At 50.0% G+C, this 20,474-nt stretch overlaps 1 protein-coding gene across 1 annotated transcript in view; it reads right to left on the reverse strand.

Annotated features, from left to right (window-relative positions):
- The window catches only part of LOC143668067 (regulator of G-protein signaling 3-like), a 194,478-nt gene that overhangs the window by 74,839 nt on the left and 99,165 nt on the right, over nt 1–20,474 (reverse strand). Inside the window, 8 exon segments of the mRNA XM_077142643.1 lie at nt 644–727; nt 4,168–4,364; nt 10,598–10,637; nt 11,528–11,879; nt 12,636–12,741; nt 13,442–13,523; nt 19,696–19,751; nt 20,338–20,428. Of these exon segments, the coding sequence (XP_076998758.1) occupies nt 644–727; nt 4,168–4,364; nt 10,598–10,637; nt 11,528–11,879; nt 12,636–12,741; nt 13,442–13,523; nt 19,696–19,751; nt 20,338–20,428 (1,008 nt within the window).

A 20,474-nucleotide genomic window follows, 5' to 3' on the forward strand; every position in this document is an offset into this window, starting at 1 on the left:
CAGGACTACAACTTCTATTCCCAAGTAGACTTAAATTCATGGAACTGAGCTGGAACATGTCCAGCTCTGAGGATCATGTGGGTGAGTCAAGTTCCCCCCGTTAGAGTTAAGCAGAAGCCAGCTCCCAGGAAAAATAGCATAACAATCCCCCCCCCCACACACACACCACCCATACCCCTGTTAGCAAAGATAGAGCCCAGGGGAAATCACAACTAATCCCTTAGAAGAGGATTTGGGATTTGGGTTAATATGGACTCAGAAAACCTGGGTAGCAGCTGGGGTGAATTACCATCTCTTCTGCTCCTTAGAGGAAATCCAGATAAGCAATGTGATGTCTCTAGGAGTCGGGAAAACTTTCTAACCATCAAAAATAGACTAAACAGCTTTGAAAGGTGGTGAGCCCCCCATTATCAGAAGTGTACAAGAAAAATCTGGGTAGCCATTTGGTAAGGAGGGTAGTACAAAACCTTTCAGGTTTCTTCTACCCTGAGATTATACAGTTTGAAGACCATCAGGAAGAGAGAAAAGTTAGGGGCCCTAAGGATGACTGATGAACCCACCAGTAAACGAACCCACCAGTAAATGAACCCACCAGCAAATACCTGGGGAAATGCCACCTGGGAAACAAGAGCATGAGACTTACCTCAGCAGCCTTGTTCCTCCCCTCATACAGCAGCAGCTCCTCTGACAACAGAAGGGTCCGGGCAGGGTTACAGAGATCTAAAGGCTGAGAACAAAGCAAGACTCTAGATGAGTGGGAAATTCCGAGGCCTAGTAGAGACCACAGAGGCAGGAGGAGAGCTTGTCAAAGCCAGCCACAGAGAACACTCTCTACAGAGAGAAGGCCACCAGTCCCTCCCCCAACCCCTGCAAAACCAGTCCCTCCCCCCACCTCTGCAAAAACCCACATGCCCCCTCACAACCCAAGGTGGAAACAGAAAGACAGACACTTCTGTCCTGTGTGGGACTACTGCTGCCACCTTCCCCACCAACCCCACGGCTGTGCCAGCTGGCAGGAAGTTCAACCACACGTCTGAGCCTCCCAGCACCGCCCCCACCCCCACCCCTGTCCTGTTCATGCCTCACGGTAAGGTTCCTCCAGTCGGACCCCAGCTCTTAGGGTTGCCTCCTACCCAGACACATTATGCCAGGATATTGGGTCACTGTAGCCTCTTCAAAGCTAGGCCCAGCTCTGCTCTGCATCCATAGCACGCTCGAGCTGAGCCTTCTCAGCCACGAGTTCCCTAGGGACCAGTTCTCACCAAAACCTTTCACCATACTCCAGCATCCTGCCCCACACCCCTGGAGAAGCCCCTGCCTGGCCCTGCCCATTGTCCTGGATCACCAGCAGGACTTATGCCCATGAAGGTATCTTCCCAGCACACCTTATAAGTAACTGACACCAAGCAAGGTACTTGAAGAAACATATGGAAGCAAAGGGCAACCCAACACAACAATCTGGATGAATTTTACAAATAGTGTGAAGCTAAAGAAGCAAGACCCAGAAAAACGTACACAGCATGGTTTCATTAAATAACATCCAAAAAGAGGCCAAACAGCATAAACTGTGGACTAGCATTTATGATATAATTATAATCCTATCGTTTCATCAATTATAACAAAGATACCATACTAGTGCAGTGTTTATAATAGGGAAAACTGGGGAGGGTGCTATATGGGAACTCTGTATTTTCTGCATTATTTTTCCATAAACCTACAGAAACAAACAAATATTTAAAAAAAAAAAAAAAGAGGCCAAACAAAGCATGTTATTTAGGGAAGCATGCACAGAAGGTAAAACTAGAGCAAGGCAAGGAAATGATTAGTATGAGGTCAAATCGTGGTGCCTTTGGTGGGGAGGGAGGGCGTTATGGTCAGGAAGAGACAGACCTACAGGGGTTTCTGGAAGGGAGCAACAGGCCATTCCTTCATTTCAGTGGAGATGTGCTACAGAGTTATTTGTTGAACTGTATTTTTAAATGTTATATACCATTTGGGTTTATATATTTCACAATTTAAAAGTTTTTATGAATCTTTTAAAAATTAATTTTCATCTTTTACACACATTAAGAAAAATGAAAACAAAAGATAATCTCTGTTGGTGCTAAGACCCTTGTGTTACGCCCTTAGAAAAAGAAGCTGTCAGAAAAGCAAAAGGCCTGCCCAGGGAGAGACGTGGTACTCGCCAGAGACGCCCCACATGCTAACAAAGCGTGAGTTCTAAGGTCTGCTGGATCGTGACAGGTCCAGGATGCAGTGCCAGGGGATCAGAGAAGGAAGGCCCATCCAGAAGTAAAGACCTGGGGGGCCGTGTCCCCTCTATGCTGCTGATGAGAGGCTAAACTTATAGAGTCTTTCTGGAAATCAATTTGTCGATATGTATAAAGAACCTTTAAAATGTTCAGGACCCATGACCCAGTCATTTCAATTCAAGGAATCTCTCCCAAGGAAAATCATCCCAGAGGCAATTCATTAAGAAATATTTTCATCCCAGAGTTATTTACAGCAGAAAAAGAAGTAGATATCACATAAATATCTGAATAGAGAAGACGGTTAAATGAATACAGTACAGCATAGGATAGTGTACAAGACTACAAAACACAGGTTCAAAGAATGTTCACGATCTGGGAAATGTTCATGTGACACATTTTGTTTAAAAAGAGGCAGCAGTCAAGCCCTCAATCCTAAGGCTTGCTCTCATGAAACTTATTTCTGTAACTGGGAAGCTAAGTCTACCTATAATTATGGCTAAGAGTTACTTCCAGAGGACCTCTTTTGTTGCTCAGATGTGGACTCTCTCTCTCTCTAAGCCCAATTCTGCAAGATCATTACCCTCCCCGCTACTTGGGACATGACATCCAGGAGTGAAAATCTTCCTGGACACAAGGGATATGACTTCCAGGGATGAGCCTGGCCCTGGCATAACAGGATTCACAATGCCTTCTCAACCAAAATGGGGAAAAGAAATGTAACAAAATTAGGTCTCAGTAACTAAGAGATTTCAAATAGAGTCAAGAGGCAATTCTGGAGGCTACTCTTATGCAACCTTCTGCTAGATATTGCTAATTGCCACAGTGTGCTAAGCCCCAACCGACTGCATTCCTGAAAACCCTAAAGAATACCCAGGGCTCTATCTAAGGCACTATAAAAGTTTCACTCATTAAGCTTATTTTTCAGAAACTTAAAGCATCCAGATTGTTCATAGGCCAGATGGGCCCTGAGGCCCAGAGTTACCAATCTCTCCCAGAACATTAAGCAGTTGTATCCCCCTACCCCATAATATCGGTACAATACCCCTTTCCAACATGAAGAAGTTAGAAGGATCATTGCCCAAATATCTCTGAAGATTGGGAGGAGGAGCAAATGAGAGGGAGGAATTATACCAGAGAAGATGGATTTAAAATATTGTGACTGCTGAATCATCATATTGATATTTCTTATTAGTCTCTAGTGTGTTAGAACAGCTAGGATGAAATACTTAAAATTGTGGAACTGTAGCCCATATCATACTTTGAAATTTGGTCTAAAACTACTTGTTAAAATGGATTTTGAAATTTATTGCTTTTTTGTATGTAATATTTCACAATAAAAAATGTTTTTTAAAAAAGCGGCAATCGGTTACAAAACGTAAAGTAAGATGTCAAATGTGTTTGTCTCTAATAAGTAAGTGCACACCTAGGAAAAAAAGAATGGAAGGGAAGACATCTAAATGTTCCTGCGGGTGGTGTAATATATGAAGGCAGGGAGAAATGGGTAGAAAAGGAGGAGGAAGAAGTAGGACAAGTGAAATCTAAAAGAATCTCAGGCGTTAGTCTAATGCTGGGCAGATCATGTTTGCTAATACCAAGGAGATCAGACAAGTTACCCAGGTCTCCAGGCTCTGCCTCTGCCATCTCTAAACAGTAAGTCACAGGATGAGCGAGGGAGGAGGAGCCTAGAAAACAGGCCAAGTTGCATCACGACAAGCAGTGGACAGCTACTTAACAACGGAGTTGCAGGATGCCTGCCCTGTCCCAGAGGAATGGATGCAGGAGAGTGCCCCCACTTCTGGAAACTTCTGGTCCCTCAATGTGAGCCCCAGAACACTGAGCATCAAAGCTACTTATCTTTCCCAAAAGGGGCCCTTTCTGTACTGGAGGGAACCCTTGGGATCAACCACTAGCTCACCTGAACGAAGACAGGGAACACCAGCACCTTGGGAGCCAGGGTGACATAGGTGCCGTAGCTGGAGTGTGGGGCATGTGGCCTCATGACGGGGCAGTTCTGGTAGTTTCCATGGCCTTTCATGGTCTGCACGGTCTTCATTAGCCGGGACTTCTTCCCCAGACCTGTGTGGGACTTCCCTTTACTGGGACTCCCTGATTCTGTGGAACAGAGATGGGGGGGGGGGGGCTGTCAGGCACTTCCATCAGTCCAGGAAAGGTGTCCCCTCTATGGAAACAGGGAACACAGACCCATTCCGTCACAGCCATTTGCTGAGGACCCACCATGTGCCAGGCCCTGGATGAGGCGCTAGCATACAGGGAGGCTTCAGATGGGGTCTCCTGCCCCAAGGAATTCACTCGCACTCTAAAGAAAACAAACAAGTCCAGAAACCAAATGGAGCTGGGAACCACCATCTGGACCAGAGACAACAGTCCTGAGCTGGTGGTCCAGGACACCTTGTGTTTTGTTTGGCCTCAAGGTTTAAAAAAATTGAAAATTTGAAGCTCTGACCTCCTTGGGCCCAGATTTCCACATAGAAATGGGCAGCAGAGCACCCACTCTCTTCCTTCCCACCATCCCACCATGCCCCACACACTCCCAGCCCAGCTTGTCCGTTCTCCCATACCCCAGGTCCTATGGCCAGAGGGACTGGAATTCAATTTCTTGTAGCAGCTTCAGAGTCACAGGCTGCCCCAGGATGCACTGGGGTCCTCCCCAGACTAGCCAGGGTGCCAAACAGCCTGGTGCACTAGTATCGGTCTAGAAGGAGTGGGTACTTGCTGTTCCAGTTCTTGGTAGAGAGTACAGGCTCTGCAGCCAGACAGCTGTGCTCAGATCCCACTCCCCCAGATATGCGCTCCATGACCTTGGGTAACTTATTTCACCCTCAGAGTCTTGATTTCCTTCATTATTACAAGAGTACCAAGCTCCTCCGGTTGCAGTCATTGCCAGATGAGGTATTCTCAGTAAAACCCACAGAACAGTCCCTGGGACCTGGCAAGTGTGCAGTAAAAGAGTTAGCTAATAATCTATTGTTGCTTTTGTTGTTTGATTCCTCCCCTTGGAAAAGAGGGTTAGCCTGGTACCTCTAAGGCACTCTGGGAAACCTGGGTTTCATCTCTTCTAAGAAGTATTCTTGGCTTAGAAAGAGGCAGAGAAGAGAGAGAGAGAAACAAAGACTATCCCCAGGGAAGAGCAGAAGGCTGCACAACAGGGGATCCTTCTTTAAAGAGATACTCCTGGACATCACTGCCCTTCATTCTTGGTATAAAAGTCTATACCATGTTCCATCAAATTGGTAGAGGAGCAAAACACAGAGTAGCTAAAAAGTCAGGACTCTTGGACAAGAGTAGATAAGAGGCAAACTCCAGAGTAGTTGCATGCCCCACCCCCAACACACACACACACCTGGACCCCCAACCAAAAGGCTCCTGCTGCAAGCTGGGTAACTGACCACATCCTCCCCAAACTGGATACCCAGCCTGGGGCCTGTGCCTCCTCCTGCCAATGCCAGCTCTGCCAGCCAAGGAGCTGAGCAGGTGGCCGGACCCCACTCCCATCTTGGGGAGCTCCCCACCAACGCGAGGCCCACAGGTTTGGAGTGAAAACAGCTCAGAAAGTTACACACTTGTTTCCTCTGCATACCCTGGGCCTCTTCTAGCAGGGTGAGACAAACAAGTTGGCTACACTCCCCGTGTAAGTGACCACCGACCCCAATGGTGTCTTGGGGCCACAGTCAAACCACAATAACTTAAACCACTTCCTGCCTGTTCAGCAAGTCACCTAGAGTGGAGGGGAAGGAGTATGAGCCCAGGACAGGGGGAGGAGGGGCAGAAGCAAGGAAATAGCTCTGCAGCTCCTCATAGGCTCTGGTCCTGGACAGCAGCCCCAGAAGGCTGTGCCCCCCAGGGCCCTGCCCCTTGGCTGAAAGAAGCCATCCCAGGTCTCAAGATCTACACTGCATTTTGAGCTAGACAAGACACCTGAACTTGAGAACTGACTTTCCTAGAGATAGGCCATGCAACCTTGAACAGGCTCTTTCCCCCACCTCTGCTCCCCGACCCCTACTCCAGAGTTTTCTCCACTGTGAAATGGAGATACTACAGAATGCTACCCTGCCTGCTCCAAGGCCAGTGGGAAGCTCATGAAGAGACCAGATGGGAAAGGTGGATTGTACAAGACTGAGTGTGCAAGGTGTGGTTACCAACCCCAAACTGCTGGATGATCCTCCCGACAGTATGCCTGTGGGACAGGCAGGGCTGCTGGGCCTCAAACCATCCTGGAAATTAGACAGTTTAATTGAATAGGGCCAAGTTCAGCACAGGAAAAACAAATCTATGGAAGGGACTGAGGCAAAACAGGCCACAAAATTACAGAAGGGTACCATTTGCTGATGCCAAAATCTGGACCCTGTGCCCCGAGCTCAGACTCTTAAAGGAATCCCTGTCTTCCTTTCTTGTGATGGTCAGGTTCATGTGTCAACTTGGCCAAGTGGTGATTCCCAATTATCTGGTCTGGCAAGCATTGCCCTGTCTGTTGCTGTGAGGACATTTCATGGACTTAAATCATGACCATGTTGGCTGCATGGGGAGTGTCTTCAGCAATGAGTGACGGCTAATCTAATCACCAGAAGCTTTCAAGGAGGATTCAGAAGAGACAATCACTCTTTCTGCTTCAGCCAGCCATTCTCTCCAGAGAATTCATTGAGGAACTTCACTGGAGCTGCCAGCTCGCGGCCTACCCTACAGATCTTGGTCTCTCATATCCCCATGGTTGTGAGACACTTCTATAAATTTTATATTTACAGATATATCCTGCTGATTCTGTTTCTCTAGAGAACCCTAGAAAATATACTTCCCTAGCCCACATGCACAGGGCCATCAAAGGATTTTAGCTTTGGGCCTAAAGAGTCACATACTTGACCTTGACCCATACCTCTGCCTTCAGGTAGAAGGGGTCTGTCCACTTCCATTCTGCAGATAAGGTGACTGAGGCCTGGAAGGTTGGGTGACTTGGCCAGGAAATGGTACAGGGTGGGACTGACCAAACCCATGTGACAGCCATGTCCCAGGGCCCATGTTCACACATTCCCAGCTAAAGTGTGGCAGGTGGGTGTGGCTCTCGAAAACTAATTTTGGAGGGATCTTTTTCAAAAACAGTCCAGGTTACAACTCAACTCCTGAGCTCTGTGAAACCAAATTCCTTTATTTTCCACCTGCTACTTCTTACTATCTCAATCCAAACCTCCATATCACCACTTTTTCTCTAACACCTGCCTCCCTGACAAACAAAGTAATTTCAGGGTTCTGCTCATGGCTTCTGAGGTGAGACCTGGAAGCCATCCCTCCCTGGCAGTACAGAATCTGAGGCCAGGCCACCCTGATGGGGCAGGAGACAATACTGAGAGCACCAGAGGCCCCAGGGAACATGCCAACCACCGGCAGGCAGACAGCCCCAAGCCCTAGAAGGGCACCAGATTCTATTCAACTCCGGGCCACCCAAACCTCCCTTCTGGACCAGGAGGCCCAGTCAGAGGAGAGGGACAAAGAAGCTGGCAGTCCTGCTGGAGCCTTAACTTCTCAATGACCCTAAGCAGGATTAAGGGAAGCTTTGTGTCCTGAATTTCACCCCTTCCTCTGCACCTCAGGACTGGGAGCTAAGAATACTTGATTCCTGCTAAAGGACAACGATGTCCTCAGGTATCTGCATTATTACAAAATATACGTAAAGTCAAGTCAAGATCTTAAAACAATGCATTCAAAAAGTTGCCACTGTTATTAATTCCATGATCATTTCCTTGCTTGCCCCTTTCACCACGGTTTAGACGGTGCCCTTCTTGGTTTACAAAGTATCATATTCTTAGACAGGATTCAAGGCATGAATTCAGGTTGGGAGACACCAGGGAGACACAGAAGCATTTCTTGGGTCAAGAGAAAATAGACCCCAGACCCCCCAGACCCCCCAGCCCGTATGCATTTGCCCTCCACAGGTATCACAGCTTTCCACCTAGAAGGAGACAGTGTGTACCCTAATTCCATGGCCACCTTCAAACCCTTAGAGGCAACTAAAGTCAGTCACTTCAAAAATCTATGGAGTCAAAAAGCACGTGAAAAGATGCTTCACATGATTTGTCATTAAGAAAATACAAATCAAAACCACAATGAGATGCCATTTTACACCTACTAGAATGGCTACTATTTTTAAAATGGGAAATAACAAGTATTGGAGACAATATAGAGAAACTGGAACACGCACTCATTTCTGGTAGCAATGTAAAATGGTACAGCGCTACGGAAGAAAGTTTGGCTATCCTCAGGAAGCTAAGGATAGAATTACCGTAGAACCTGGCAATCCAACTACTAGGAATATACCCAAAAGAATTGAAAGCAGGAACTCAAACAGATATTAACACACTAATCTGTTCATAGCAGCATTATTCACAATTGCTAAAAGATGTAAGCAACCCAAGTGTCCATCACCCAATGAATGGATAAGCAAAATGTGGAAAAATACGATGGAATATTATTCAGTTGTATAAAGGTATGAAGTCCTGATACATGTGGCAACATGGATAAACCTTGAAGAATTATGTTGAGTGAAATGAGCCAAACACAAAAGGACAAATGCTGTATGATCTCAATGAAATGCAATAACTAGAATGTAATTCATGAATCAGAATCTAAAATGTAAGTTACCAGAGGACAGGATAAGGACTGGGAATAAGCAGTTCAGGCTTGAAATATACAGAGTGTCTTTTTAGAACAATGGAACTGTTTTAGTAATGGATGGTGATGATGGTAGCACACTGTGAACATAATTAGCAGCACGGAAATATATATTTGAATATATATTTCAAAGGGAAAATGTTAGTTTGTCTTCATGGTACCAGAATAAAAAATTAAAAGAAAAAATCCATGATACTACACAGTACAGACAGTGAATCCTAAATTAAACCATGCACTATAGTTAATATCACAATTATGAAAATGTGCTTTCATCACTTGTAACAAATGTACCACACCAATGCAAGGTCTTAATAATAGGGTGGCATACGGGAACACTGTATTTTATGCATGATTGTTCTGTAAACCCACAACTTCTCTAATTAAAAAAAAATTTGTTTTTGAACTAGGGAGAGCTACTGTCTGTCCACCAGGCCCTAGGTCAGATCCTGGACACACAGAAATGAGTCAGGTCCTGGCCCTGCTCTTCATGAAGTCACCAGTTAGCAGTGGCTCTAACTGAAGTATCAATTAAAAAGTACTTTTTTTAAAACCTGAACCACTATCAGACTCCTTCCTAAAAGGAACACAGATTCATTTCCAACAGATCAGGCCCAGCTGCCTAAATGCCCCACATTGGAAAGAAGGAAGATGGCTCCTATCAGTGACCCTGAACTCAATGGGAGCCCTTTCCACCCTAAATAGCACAGGTACTCTTGCCAGTAACTGCTATAAGCAAGCATCATCTCCACACCACTGAGAGAGGGGAAATGGCAAGGAAGCAAGTCTGCAGGTGGCTGGGAAGAGCCACTCAAGGCAGGAAGTCAAAGGGCATTCTGAAGGCACTAAAGAAGGGGCTCGAGCACATCCAGAGTGGGCACCATGGGTCACCTGTCAAGGCTGATTTCAACCTTGCACATAGCAGCTAGACTCCCAAGTTGCTTCCAGCAGCCACATAGAGAACCTGTAGGAGTGCCCAGGCAGCTTCAGCATCCAGACTGCTATCTCAGGCTTCCTGGGAGGACAAACTGTTTTGAGACCAGATTCTATCCCTGCCAGGAATAGCCTTCTCCTGAAGGCCCCTGGGGAAGAATCTATTCAACCAGCAAAGACATCTCTGTACTTCAAAGGCAACTGCCTGCAGCATAGCAGCTAACAGTGCACAGGCTCCTACTCAAAACCATCTAATTTAATCCTCCTAACAACCCCCTGATGTAGGAATTACCAGCCCCATTTTACAGAGAAGAAACTGAGGCTCAGGGAGGAAATGGCCACCGGAGACACTGAAACTCAAACTTGAGACCTTCCTGCTCTGGATCCCATGCCTCCCTTCCATGTAAGCCTGACCACATTGCCTAGAGTATGTAACATATACGGGTTGCTCATTAAAATGGAATGAATGACACTGAATGCTTGAGTCCTGACACCCTGTCTCCTAGGCTGCTCTACTAAGACCCCTCTCTTCCTTCTTAGTTCAAGCTCCAGGGAAGAAAGACACTGGCTCAATGAGGGAGAGCAGGCACCATGTAGAAAGAAAGCCTCTGTCTATATGCTAGGGGACTTTCCTTGACTGGTGGGAAGGCCTCTGCAATAAGAGGAGGTAACTGGCTGGGACGCCCAGTTGACAATCTCTCTGGGGCTCAGAGAGCACAGCAGCAAAGCACACTCACCTTCAGGGATGGTATCCTCCTGGTACACAGGCCGCAGCAGCTGCAATGGAAAGAGAGAACCATCTCAGCCCCAGGAGGAGGGCAGGGCAGGCCAAAGAGGCTGATGGACACCAAGCAAAGAAAGTCCTGGGGTGGGAGCAGGGGGTGGTTAGGAAGTGGAGCACCTGAGGGTAAGAGGGGGAAAAAAAGGTGCAAAAGGGGCTTGGAGGGAATGCAGAAGCCCAGAAAATTAGAAATGAGAGAGGCTTTTGCTGTCACCAGGTCTAACCCCTTGGCTAATTCTTCAACATCCTTTTCAGCAGCTCACTCCAAAGTGCATTCCACAGAACACTGGTCACATGGGACACCAAGAACCAGGCTATAAACTATGCCATTGTCAAGCAAGTTGAGGAAATGCTGAGTCAAACAAAGTTATCTGCCTTCTTTACTGCAGGATGGCCCTTGGAGTGTGGAATAGGCTAATGGGCATTTGGAATCTCCCAGTAGAGGAAGGGAGTATGGGTTATTTCCCAGAATACCTTGTGGGACTAATGTTTTGGGAAATGTACTACATCATCCCAGCATGTAATCATCTAGTATCTGCCTTCACACTTCCTGTGACAGGGAGCTCACTGCCTCCCAAGGCAGCCCATTCCACTGTGGAAAAGCACATACAGTTAGAAAGCTCTTCTCTTCTGCCGAGTTGAGATTTTCTGCCTTGGGACATCCCCCCACATGCACACGTTGGTTCTGGACCTGTGCCCCAAGGCTACCTACACCCACCTGCTTTCTCTGCCTGCCAAGGCCCAGGCTCACATATACCCTGCCTGGGTTTCCTTGCCTCCTGGCTCAACACCCTCATCCCCTTTAAGCTCCCCACAATACAATTTTGAGCCTTTGGGTCTTCCTGGGCTGGCACGGGGACCCTTCACCTGAACCAGCTGCCCGTACCTGGCTCCCAGGATTCAGCGGGGCCAGGATGATATAGTTGGGGTCGGTGGGGGCAGTGGCCCGGGACAGCGCAGGCAGGGTGTGTTGGCTCCCACGCTTGGTCACCTCGGTGTAGCGCTCCCAGCCGCCGAGCAGCAGCCCATCCGAGCTGTCACACACCAGGTGGCAGCTGTGGCGCTGCTCGGGCCGGGCCTGGGCCCCATGTGTGCAGTTCTTCTCCCGCTTGTTGGGGGGTGACTGGAGGTCGTGCGTCGACTTGCAGGAGGCCCGCCGCAGGACTCCGCCATCCGGCCCAGGCTTGACCTGGGGGACCATGCGCCACACGAGCAGGATGATCTCACTGGGGCAACTCCTAAAAGTTGGGGGGCACACAGCAAGTTCAGCCTGGGGGAGAGCAGGGTCAGCCAGGGTGGGCGGTCTGCAGGGACAGAGGAGGAGAGTAGGGGGGAAGGAAGTAGGCAGGGAGGAGGAAAAAGCAGATGCAAAGAAGAAGCCCTGCAAAGGAGACAGGCAGAAGGGACTATAAGAGGCCATCTAAGGGAGAGGTGGCAAAAGGGTATCTTCGGAGTATCCTAGTCAAGTGGCAGTGACCGAGAAGGATCCCAAGGCCAAGGTCAGGTTAGATGGGAAAGGGTGTCGTGCTCAAGTAGTGGTGTTGCCACAGGCAGAGCAGAAGCAAGCAGGGGCCGCAAGCCTTCATCTAGTCAATTCTAGAGGCCAACCAAAACCTGGGCCACTACAGTTCTATTGCAGGGTATCAAAACTTAGGGGACCCAATTTAATTGTGCAATTTAAACATTTGCAATATCTGCACATCCTTTAGTTAAAAAAAAACAGTGAGCTTATATCTTAGGTAGCAAAAATAATGCACCAAAATAGAAAGCGCCCTCCTGGAGTTTTGTCATGAACCAGTGGGGCTGATGGAGAGCTTCTGCCAGGCTGTTTGCTCTGGGATCCAAAACTTCCATTTCCAGGCCGAAAGACTGATTCCCTGAGAAGCCAAGTACACTGCTCACAGCTGGGCAAAGCGAGGAGAGGCAAGAGCAGGGCTGGAGTGGGGAGTACATGCTGTCAGCCTGAGGCCGCGGCCACCCACTGCCCCTGTCACCGGATCTCGTGGGCCAGCTCCACGCATTTCCAGTGCTCCACAGGCCTCTCATTCAGCTGCAGTACTGTGTCCAGCTGCTGCAGCCCCGCCCGCTCTGCTGGACCACCTGCCAGGACAAAGAGAAGCCACTCAGGAGCTTCGGAAGCCCAAAACCCCCTTCCAAGGATTTGGAGTCTTTGCCTCCATGGTGCCTCGGGCAAGGGCTCGGCTGTTTCCTCATCTGTGAAGTGAGGGGCTGGCCTTGGAGGCCCCCACTTTGCTCTCATCTCCCCCTCCCTCTCTCCTGCCCACCTTCACCTGGGCCTCTCATTTTCTCCCCAGAGTCTCCAGCCCCAGGGGAGCCCTTTCTTCTTGCTGGGCTTCATACATTCCTTCCACACCATTAACTGAGCCCCATCCCCAGGTCACATCTTTTATTTGTGAAAAGTAGGGAAGGAATGACTATTCTAAGAGCTCATCAGGCTTGAAATAGATTCAAATACTGATTTCAAATAGAGTTTACACACTACTCTCATTTTCCAATGCAGCCATTACTGAAAATATAGGTTTCATTCCTGTTGAAAATGATAGGGAGCTAGACTATAAAAACTTATTTTCGTTTTGATAAAAATGAAAAAAGAATGGGTATATTTTCATAAACTTCAGTTCCATCTGTGGTCATTCACAAATATTATTCTTCTCTTTTAGAAAAACCTGAACACTTTGCTCCAGCTTGGGGTGTGCTGTCCAGTTCTGAGCTCTGCCTGCAGAGCCCAGGAGCATGGAAGGTAGGTGGGACTGGGCACCAACCAAGGCCTCTCACTTACCAGAATCCACGGCCTGGACTCGGACCGGTGAGTCGCAGCAGATGGTGAAGCCAAAGCCGTCCTTCCCCCTTGGGATGGTGATCTAGGACACAGCCCTGCCCAGTTACTTCCAGAGGCTGCAAGACCAAGCTGCCTCTGCTGCAAGGTTGGGAAGCCCCACAGCCACCCTCTCTCTGAGGGAACTGGAGCCAAGGAGGAGGCCGGCCAGCCCCTCGCTGTCCCTATCTCAGCCAAGGGTTGTGAGCCAAGCAGGGAGCAAGCGCAGGCCAATGGGGGAGGGGTGGGACACACCTTGGAAAGGGATACTTTGCCTTCTGCAGTGCCAGCAAATATGCAGCCCAGCCCTGTTCCAAAGAGACCACTTGACCTGTACTTTTCCACCTCACCTGTGACCCACTGCCGGTTTTGGTACCTTCCTCCTTTTCCCCAGAGGTTCATAGAGCATCGGCTCAGTGCTGGCCCAATGCTGAGGGCTGGAGCCCCAGACAAAAAGTCGACCTGGATGCCACCCCCAGCCCCCCACCCCAGGCACAGAGGAGCAAAGACAGGGCACAGAGTCACTAGCTCATGTTGGGGGAAGAGTGCCGGGGTTCTCAGGCCTGAAGGCTTTGAGTGAGGGCTTTTAGGGCTCCCAGATACAGAGGGCCAAGATGAGCCTGAAATAGCCCCTGGCCTCGCTGTGCTTAATTAGGCCGTGGGCATAGCAGGTCTACAACCTTTCAGAACCTTTAGAAGTCCCATGAAAGGGTTTTGTCATCCACATGCTATTTTCAGTTATTCACATTTATTGAGTTCCTACTGCAAGCCAGGCTCTGCTGAGTTACAGAGGTATGAGACCTTAGTCTCTGGGTCCCAGAGGTGGACAGAGGATATACAGACCTCTCCAAAGCAAAGAGGATACAACAAACATTGGAACAAAACACAAGGGCTGCCTTGGGAAAATAGACAAATGTGTCAAGACTTTGGACTTCCTGCTGGGTGCACAGCAGGCTATGTTAGTGAGGCTGGCCTGTCAGGGTCCTGCCAGTTTGTGCAGGGTGACCTCTGACTTGCTCCAATTCAGCCTCAATACACTCCCCCTCTGCATCTGTCTGTAATTAGTTTTGGGTGGGGGAGAAGGTCCAGCACCTGCCCCCCCAAACTGCAATTCAAGGTCACTCGGAGCAGGTATGTGAGAGTTGTAGACTTGAGAGAGAAAACCTCAGAAAAGGGGTTCAGTGGGGTCCTAAGAGAGCCCAAGAAGAAGGGGGACTTGGAATGGGCCCTGGCAGGTGGAAGAAGTCAGCTCAGGAGGCCTAGAGAAGGTCAAGGCCTTGTCAGGAGACTCCTGTCTCCTTTCCTTAAGGGCAATCCCTTCAAGGCTGGGTGCCTGGCATTCACCTGTGGGCTGCCCCAAAGGCCAGGTGAGAGGAATGAGAGGGACAGAGGACTCAGGATGACCCAGGCTTTGGAAGTTGCTGGGGCCTCTGAGCCTCTGCTTCCCACCAGTCCTGGGCCTGGATTCAAAGCAAGTTTGTAAAACAGGAAACCTGACAGACAAGGGGAAGGGGGAGGGGGCAGGAAAATACCCTGTTCCCATAAGAATTCTGGGAAAACACACAGCTAAGACAGGAAGAGAGAAAAATGGAAAGAAAGAAAGAAAAACAAACTCTAAAGTGAGCACGGAAGCTAGAGGAAAGAAGCAACTCTGGTGGCCGGGCCCAGCCTGAGTCTGAGGGGAAGGTGTCCCAGGGGCACAGCAAGGATTTTTATGGGGCTTCGCAACCCACCCCTCAACCCAAGCAGATGCTAGGATTTTAAAGCTTTTCTAGCATTTTCCTAATTCTAGCCACTAAGGGGCCACTGCTCCTCCACCTGGGTGCCAGCTCTGGAAAATAGGTCCCAGCACCCCTGGGCTCAGAGCTATATCAGGGTACTGGCCCCGGAGTCTATCTGAAGAGAAGGAATATGCTCAGCAAAATAGCTTCCCCTTCCCACAGCCTGGTTCCCTCATCCAGATGGGATAGTGGACTGAAAACCTCTCTGCCCTCCTAGGCACCAGCCTCAGGAGAACAAGTGCAACCCAGCAGGGGGCAGGGGAGGGGGAGGGAGGTGTCAGGAGGCAAGCTTGAGTCCTGGCTCAGCAGGAGGGAAGCAAAATCAGGCTCTGTCCGTAGTGATCAATGAACACATTGGGAAGATACTACTGTCCAAAGGACCCAATCATCTCTGCAGCCCTCAGAGGAAGGCAAGCTTGTTTTAGTGTGTCCATTTTACAGAGAAAGAGACTGAGGGCTGAAGTGAGTGAGGGCTGAGTTGGGAGGCAAGGGGAGCAGCCCTGCCCTGACTCTGGGCCTCGGTGGTTCCTGACAGAGGCTCACCTTCCTGGGGGCGGCTCCTGCTCTTTCCTGTCCAGGGCAGGAACTGCCACTGCCTCCAGTCTCATTATGCCAGCACGGCTTTCTGTTCTCCTGTCTGGTTCCTGACCCTCCATCATGCCTAGACTAAAGCATCTACCGATTTCCAACTGCCACCATTGATTAAACACGTCCTGTCTGTACATACAGGCACTTAACTTACCCATTACTATCCCATTTGCTGGATATTATTCTCCCTCTTTTACTACAAGGAAATTGGAGCTCAGAGAGGTACAGCGGCTTGCCCAAGAGTTACCACTAAAGAGCGGCAGAGCCCCAGATCTGAAAAAAAGCTGAAATACTCAACCCTGCGCTGGTTTTTCACCCAGGATTGTCTTTGAGCTCCAGGTCCCAGACCTCCAGTCCAGCCCACACTCAGGCCTGGCCACTCCAGCTGCCAGGTGTGTCCTTAGAAATCTGGCCATAGAGTCTCAGGACCCCTAGACTGCTCATCTGCAGTCTGCTCATCTCTCCACTACATGACTGCTGATGGGCAGGGGCTGCTCTGCCCGGCTGAGGAGGGCAGGGAGTGCAGAGTGGGGCCACATGGGGCAGGACCTGTGGGCCGGGACGCCCGGAGGGAGAACAGTCACATCCTGTAGCAGGTGGGCACTGGGGCGGCAAGAGCGCCTCTGGGCATCACCCAGGACCTGAGAGCTGTACGTCAGAAGCAGTTGGGGACCTAGATTCTGGCTTGGTCACTACCACAAGCAGAGGGATTTTCCCGTATTTTTAAGATTAGAACAATTCCTGAGACCCATTCTGGTGTGGACCTCTCTTGCCTTTATAAGAAAAATGCCTCTCATAGTTCCAGAAGGACTCAGGGGGCTACCTGGGTCATCGCTCCCACTCTACCCCACATCCCAAGTCTGGGGGCCGAGAGGCCAGCCCCTCTCAGTGAAGTGGGGCTCTAAAGCCAAAGGGCTCCTGAGCTACCTCGAGGCATCAGGGCGACAGGGGAGGATACTTGTGTGTACCCACACAGATGCAGACACACCAACACATACAAAAACACTTGCACATTCACAAACCCGCAGAACACAGAACAGGCACTGCCATCCCGTCAGAAGTAGGGAACCAAGTCAGCAAATTATCATCCTCCCCCCAAAACACTCAGCAGCTCAGCCACCATGCCCTTTCCAATCTCAGGCTTGGAATGCCTTTTTGAACCCACCCTCCACCCCCAAATAAAGATGAAGAGAAAATTGGTGAGATAAGTCTCACTCAGGAGCCCCCAGTCAATGGTGAGGGTGACTCCCGGGGCTGGCCTCCTCCAGCCCTGGAGAGGGGCTGTAGGTAACAGGCTAGCCCTTGGGTCCAGCCCCTGCCTCTCCCCTCCACCTAGATCAAAATGAACCTTCCGGAGCAGAAGAGGTCCTTGTGGGAGGAGGGCTCCTGCTCTATGAGCCCCCACTCCAGTCCCCCAAGGATACCCCATGACCCCCAAAGGGGTGAGCACCCACCTGGCGGTAGCGGCGCTCCGAACACACCTTGCAGAGCCCATTGAAGCGGTTCATGGCTGCAGGTCCTGCCTCGGCTGCCGCCCCATGAAAACCCAGCTCTCCCCCCAGCAGCGGGAGCCCGCACTGCGCCCCGTCAGCCTGGCATGAGCGCCCTGGGAAGCCGCCCCGCAGAAGAATGGCAGGAAATCACCTCTCACCTCCCCAAGCCCTGTCTGCACCGTGTGCCTCTGCACGATAAGCCCGAAGGCTTCCTGAAACCTCAAAATGACAAGGAAGAGGGAGAGTTTTATATTAAAATTCCTGTCAACTAGTTAGTATTCCCCAGGCCCCGGCAGGGAGAGGGCGGCTTTGTTCTGGCTGCATTCTCCACCGCGGGTCACTCTGTGATCCCAGCGTTCTCAGCAACGCCCCTCGCTGGACGGGAACCCAGGCAGAAGCTGGCCGGCTCCCTAACAACGCCACCCTCCCTCGCCCCCACAAATCCCAGGGTCCCCAAGGCAAATCCAGAGACTAACCTAGCCCAAAGGATCCAAGGATACCTTGGGGAGGGGGCACTGGGGAGTCACCTCAAGACAGGGAACAAAAAGCATTTTGTCACAGGCCCTGCCTGCTGCTCAGAACCTACTTCAAAGTCAGTTTCCTCGCTTATAAAAGTGAGCTGCTTCAAGGATCTAATGATCCGTAGACCATAAAATCAAATCTGGAAGGATTTCCAAATCATTGAATGGCCCAGCCTCCTTATGTTACAGAGGAAGAGCCGGAAGCCTGGAGGGGTGAAGGCTACAGCAGGGCAATGGTGGAGCCGGGGCCAGGACCAGGTCTTGTTTCCTGACTTGCAGTCCCAGGGCTTGTTCTGGAGAGCTTTGGTTGCCATGGAACCATGGGCTGCTCCCCCAGGTTTCTGGGCCTCTATCACCCCATCTGCATGATGAGGGAGTGGAATGGGTGGCCTCTGCGGGATCTCCCCAGGTCCCAGCCAAGCCTCTGGCAATCACCCCCAATCTGCTGAGCCTTGCTGACATCTCTGAGTTTGCAAACCCAGGAAAACCAAGGGGGTCTGTGTACAGAATCCAGCAGGCAGCAGGAGTCCCAAGGCAGCTAGAAACCTGTCATGCTGATTTCCAAGTGATTCCCATACATTACCAGGGAGGCTCCCTGGGCTCCATCCTCTCTGTTCTACAAGAACAGAGAAAGAAAGGTCTTTGCAGCAATCCCACTGTTCTGAAGCCAGAGAGAAGCTTTGAACCTCCCACTGGGATAATGGAGCCACAGGAAACAGAAACCTAGCAAGTTATTCTCTAATATTATGCTATCCAAAATAGTAGCCAGTCACACAGGGCAAAGTAAAATAAAATGAATTCAAATGAAACAAGTTAAAATTCAGCTACTCAGTAACCCCTGGCAGCTAGTGGCAGGCAGACGGACAGCGGAGCTTGAGGACCAGGGCCGCTGGTTCACGGCTGCATCCCAGTACCCAGCATAGGGCCTGGCCCATGCAGGTCACTGACAAGTATTTAATCAATGAGCGAGTGAGTGCATGAATGAATGAATTGTGTAAATGAAAGGGAAAACTTTATAATATAATACATGCAAGATATTATTATTGAAAATATAATGTCATATCCCAACAAGGTTGTGCACAGGAGGCTGTGTGGGGCAGTGCACTTAGGAGTCAGACAAGCCAGCTTGGGTCCACCTCCCCCACTGGTTGGCTGTGTGGCCTTGGAGAGGAATCTTATATCCCTCACGTGACCCCCTCATCTGTAAAATGGGCAAATAACTGCCTCGCGGTAGTGATGAGGATTCAATTAGATAATAACAGCCCCTGGCATCAAGCTGTTCCTCTTCATTGTTAGAGAAAGCCTGGGGTCACCCTACTACACCCTGCAAAGAGACGCAGTGAATTTCAAAAACTTCTCTCAAATCCCGAAGTAAAGCTTCCTAAATCCTACGAGTGAAACCAACGGGCCTCAGGTTCAGGGTCGCAGCTGCTCCCTGACACCAGATGATCCTGAGCCAAGGGGAGTTAGCACAGTGCCAGGGGAAGCAGGGGGCCCAGGCACCTATGGGAAGGGAAGAATTCAGTTTCTAGAGGCTGAAGGCTAGTGAGATCCAGGCCTCTCCAACCTCAGATGGGCCTGGATCTTGTCCCAGCCCTGCCCAACCATGAATAACCTGTGATAAACATTTATTTACTCAAAGGTACCTCAGGAAAGTCAAGAAATAATCCTTTCAGAATCCAAAACTTGCTGAGTTTCCAAGCACTAAGGGAACCAGAGCCTCAGACATGAAAAGCTGCCCTGTTTAGGGGGCTGCAAGGCCAAAGGCCTGAGAAGGAATAGTGAGAGCCCCCTGAGCAGGGCTCAGGTGACTCCAGCAGGCAATGCCCACGTACCTGGAAATGCTCCCCATTCTCAGTGTCCCCACCTCCTGCCATTCTCAGCAGCGGGTCTGGAAGGCAACAGAGCAGAATCAGAAAGTTTCTGCTGGCATTTCAGGGACCATTCCATGAACCACCCAGCAGGCAGGGTTTGGGTGAGAGGTCAGTGGCCCCCGAGGCCGCTTTTGGCATCAGAGCATGGGGATGCCTGAGGCTCAGCCCTGGAAGGGACTCAGAAGCCAGGGCCATTGGGAGGAAGGACAGAACTGAAGGGGATGCAGATGCAGGCCCCAAGTCTCACACTCATGACAGGGACCAAATGCCCTGTTCACAGAGGTGGGAACCCTGAAAGCAGCCCAGAGGAGATCCCTGACACCACAGAACCTGCGAAGGGGCCATTCAGATGCTTCCAAAGCCCAGCCCTCTGTGAGGAAGAGGTAGGGGGGTCAAGCCCATCACCCCCTCCAAGGAAACTCCAACCAGATTAATAAAGGCATCATGGGCAAGAGATTTCCTGCAGCCTGCATTCTCCCAGGCTGCTTATGAGAGGTAGTCCCTGGACCCAGTGGTCTGATCACAGTCTGGGGTAACAGGTGCCACAAAACACAGGGGCTAAAGGGCAACATGGCCAGGCAGGAGCCACAGCAGGTGACGCACCTCTCAAGAGCCGCAACCGCCGCCTTGCCACCTTCAGGTGCTTGGTCTGGCCCAGGTCCTCACCCAGAAGGTAGTACCAGCCACTGATCTCCTGTCATAAGAGAGAGCATGACATACAGAGAGAGGCAAAGGGCACA

This window comes from Tamandua tetradactyla, chromosome 2 (genome assembly GCF_023851605.1).
Source record: "Tamandua tetradactyla isolate mTamTet1 chromosome 2, mTamTet1.pri, whole genome shotgun sequence".
Classification (NCBI taxonomy): Eukaryota; Metazoa; Chordata; class Mammalia; order Pilosa; family Myrmecophagidae; genus Tamandua; species Tamandua tetradactyla.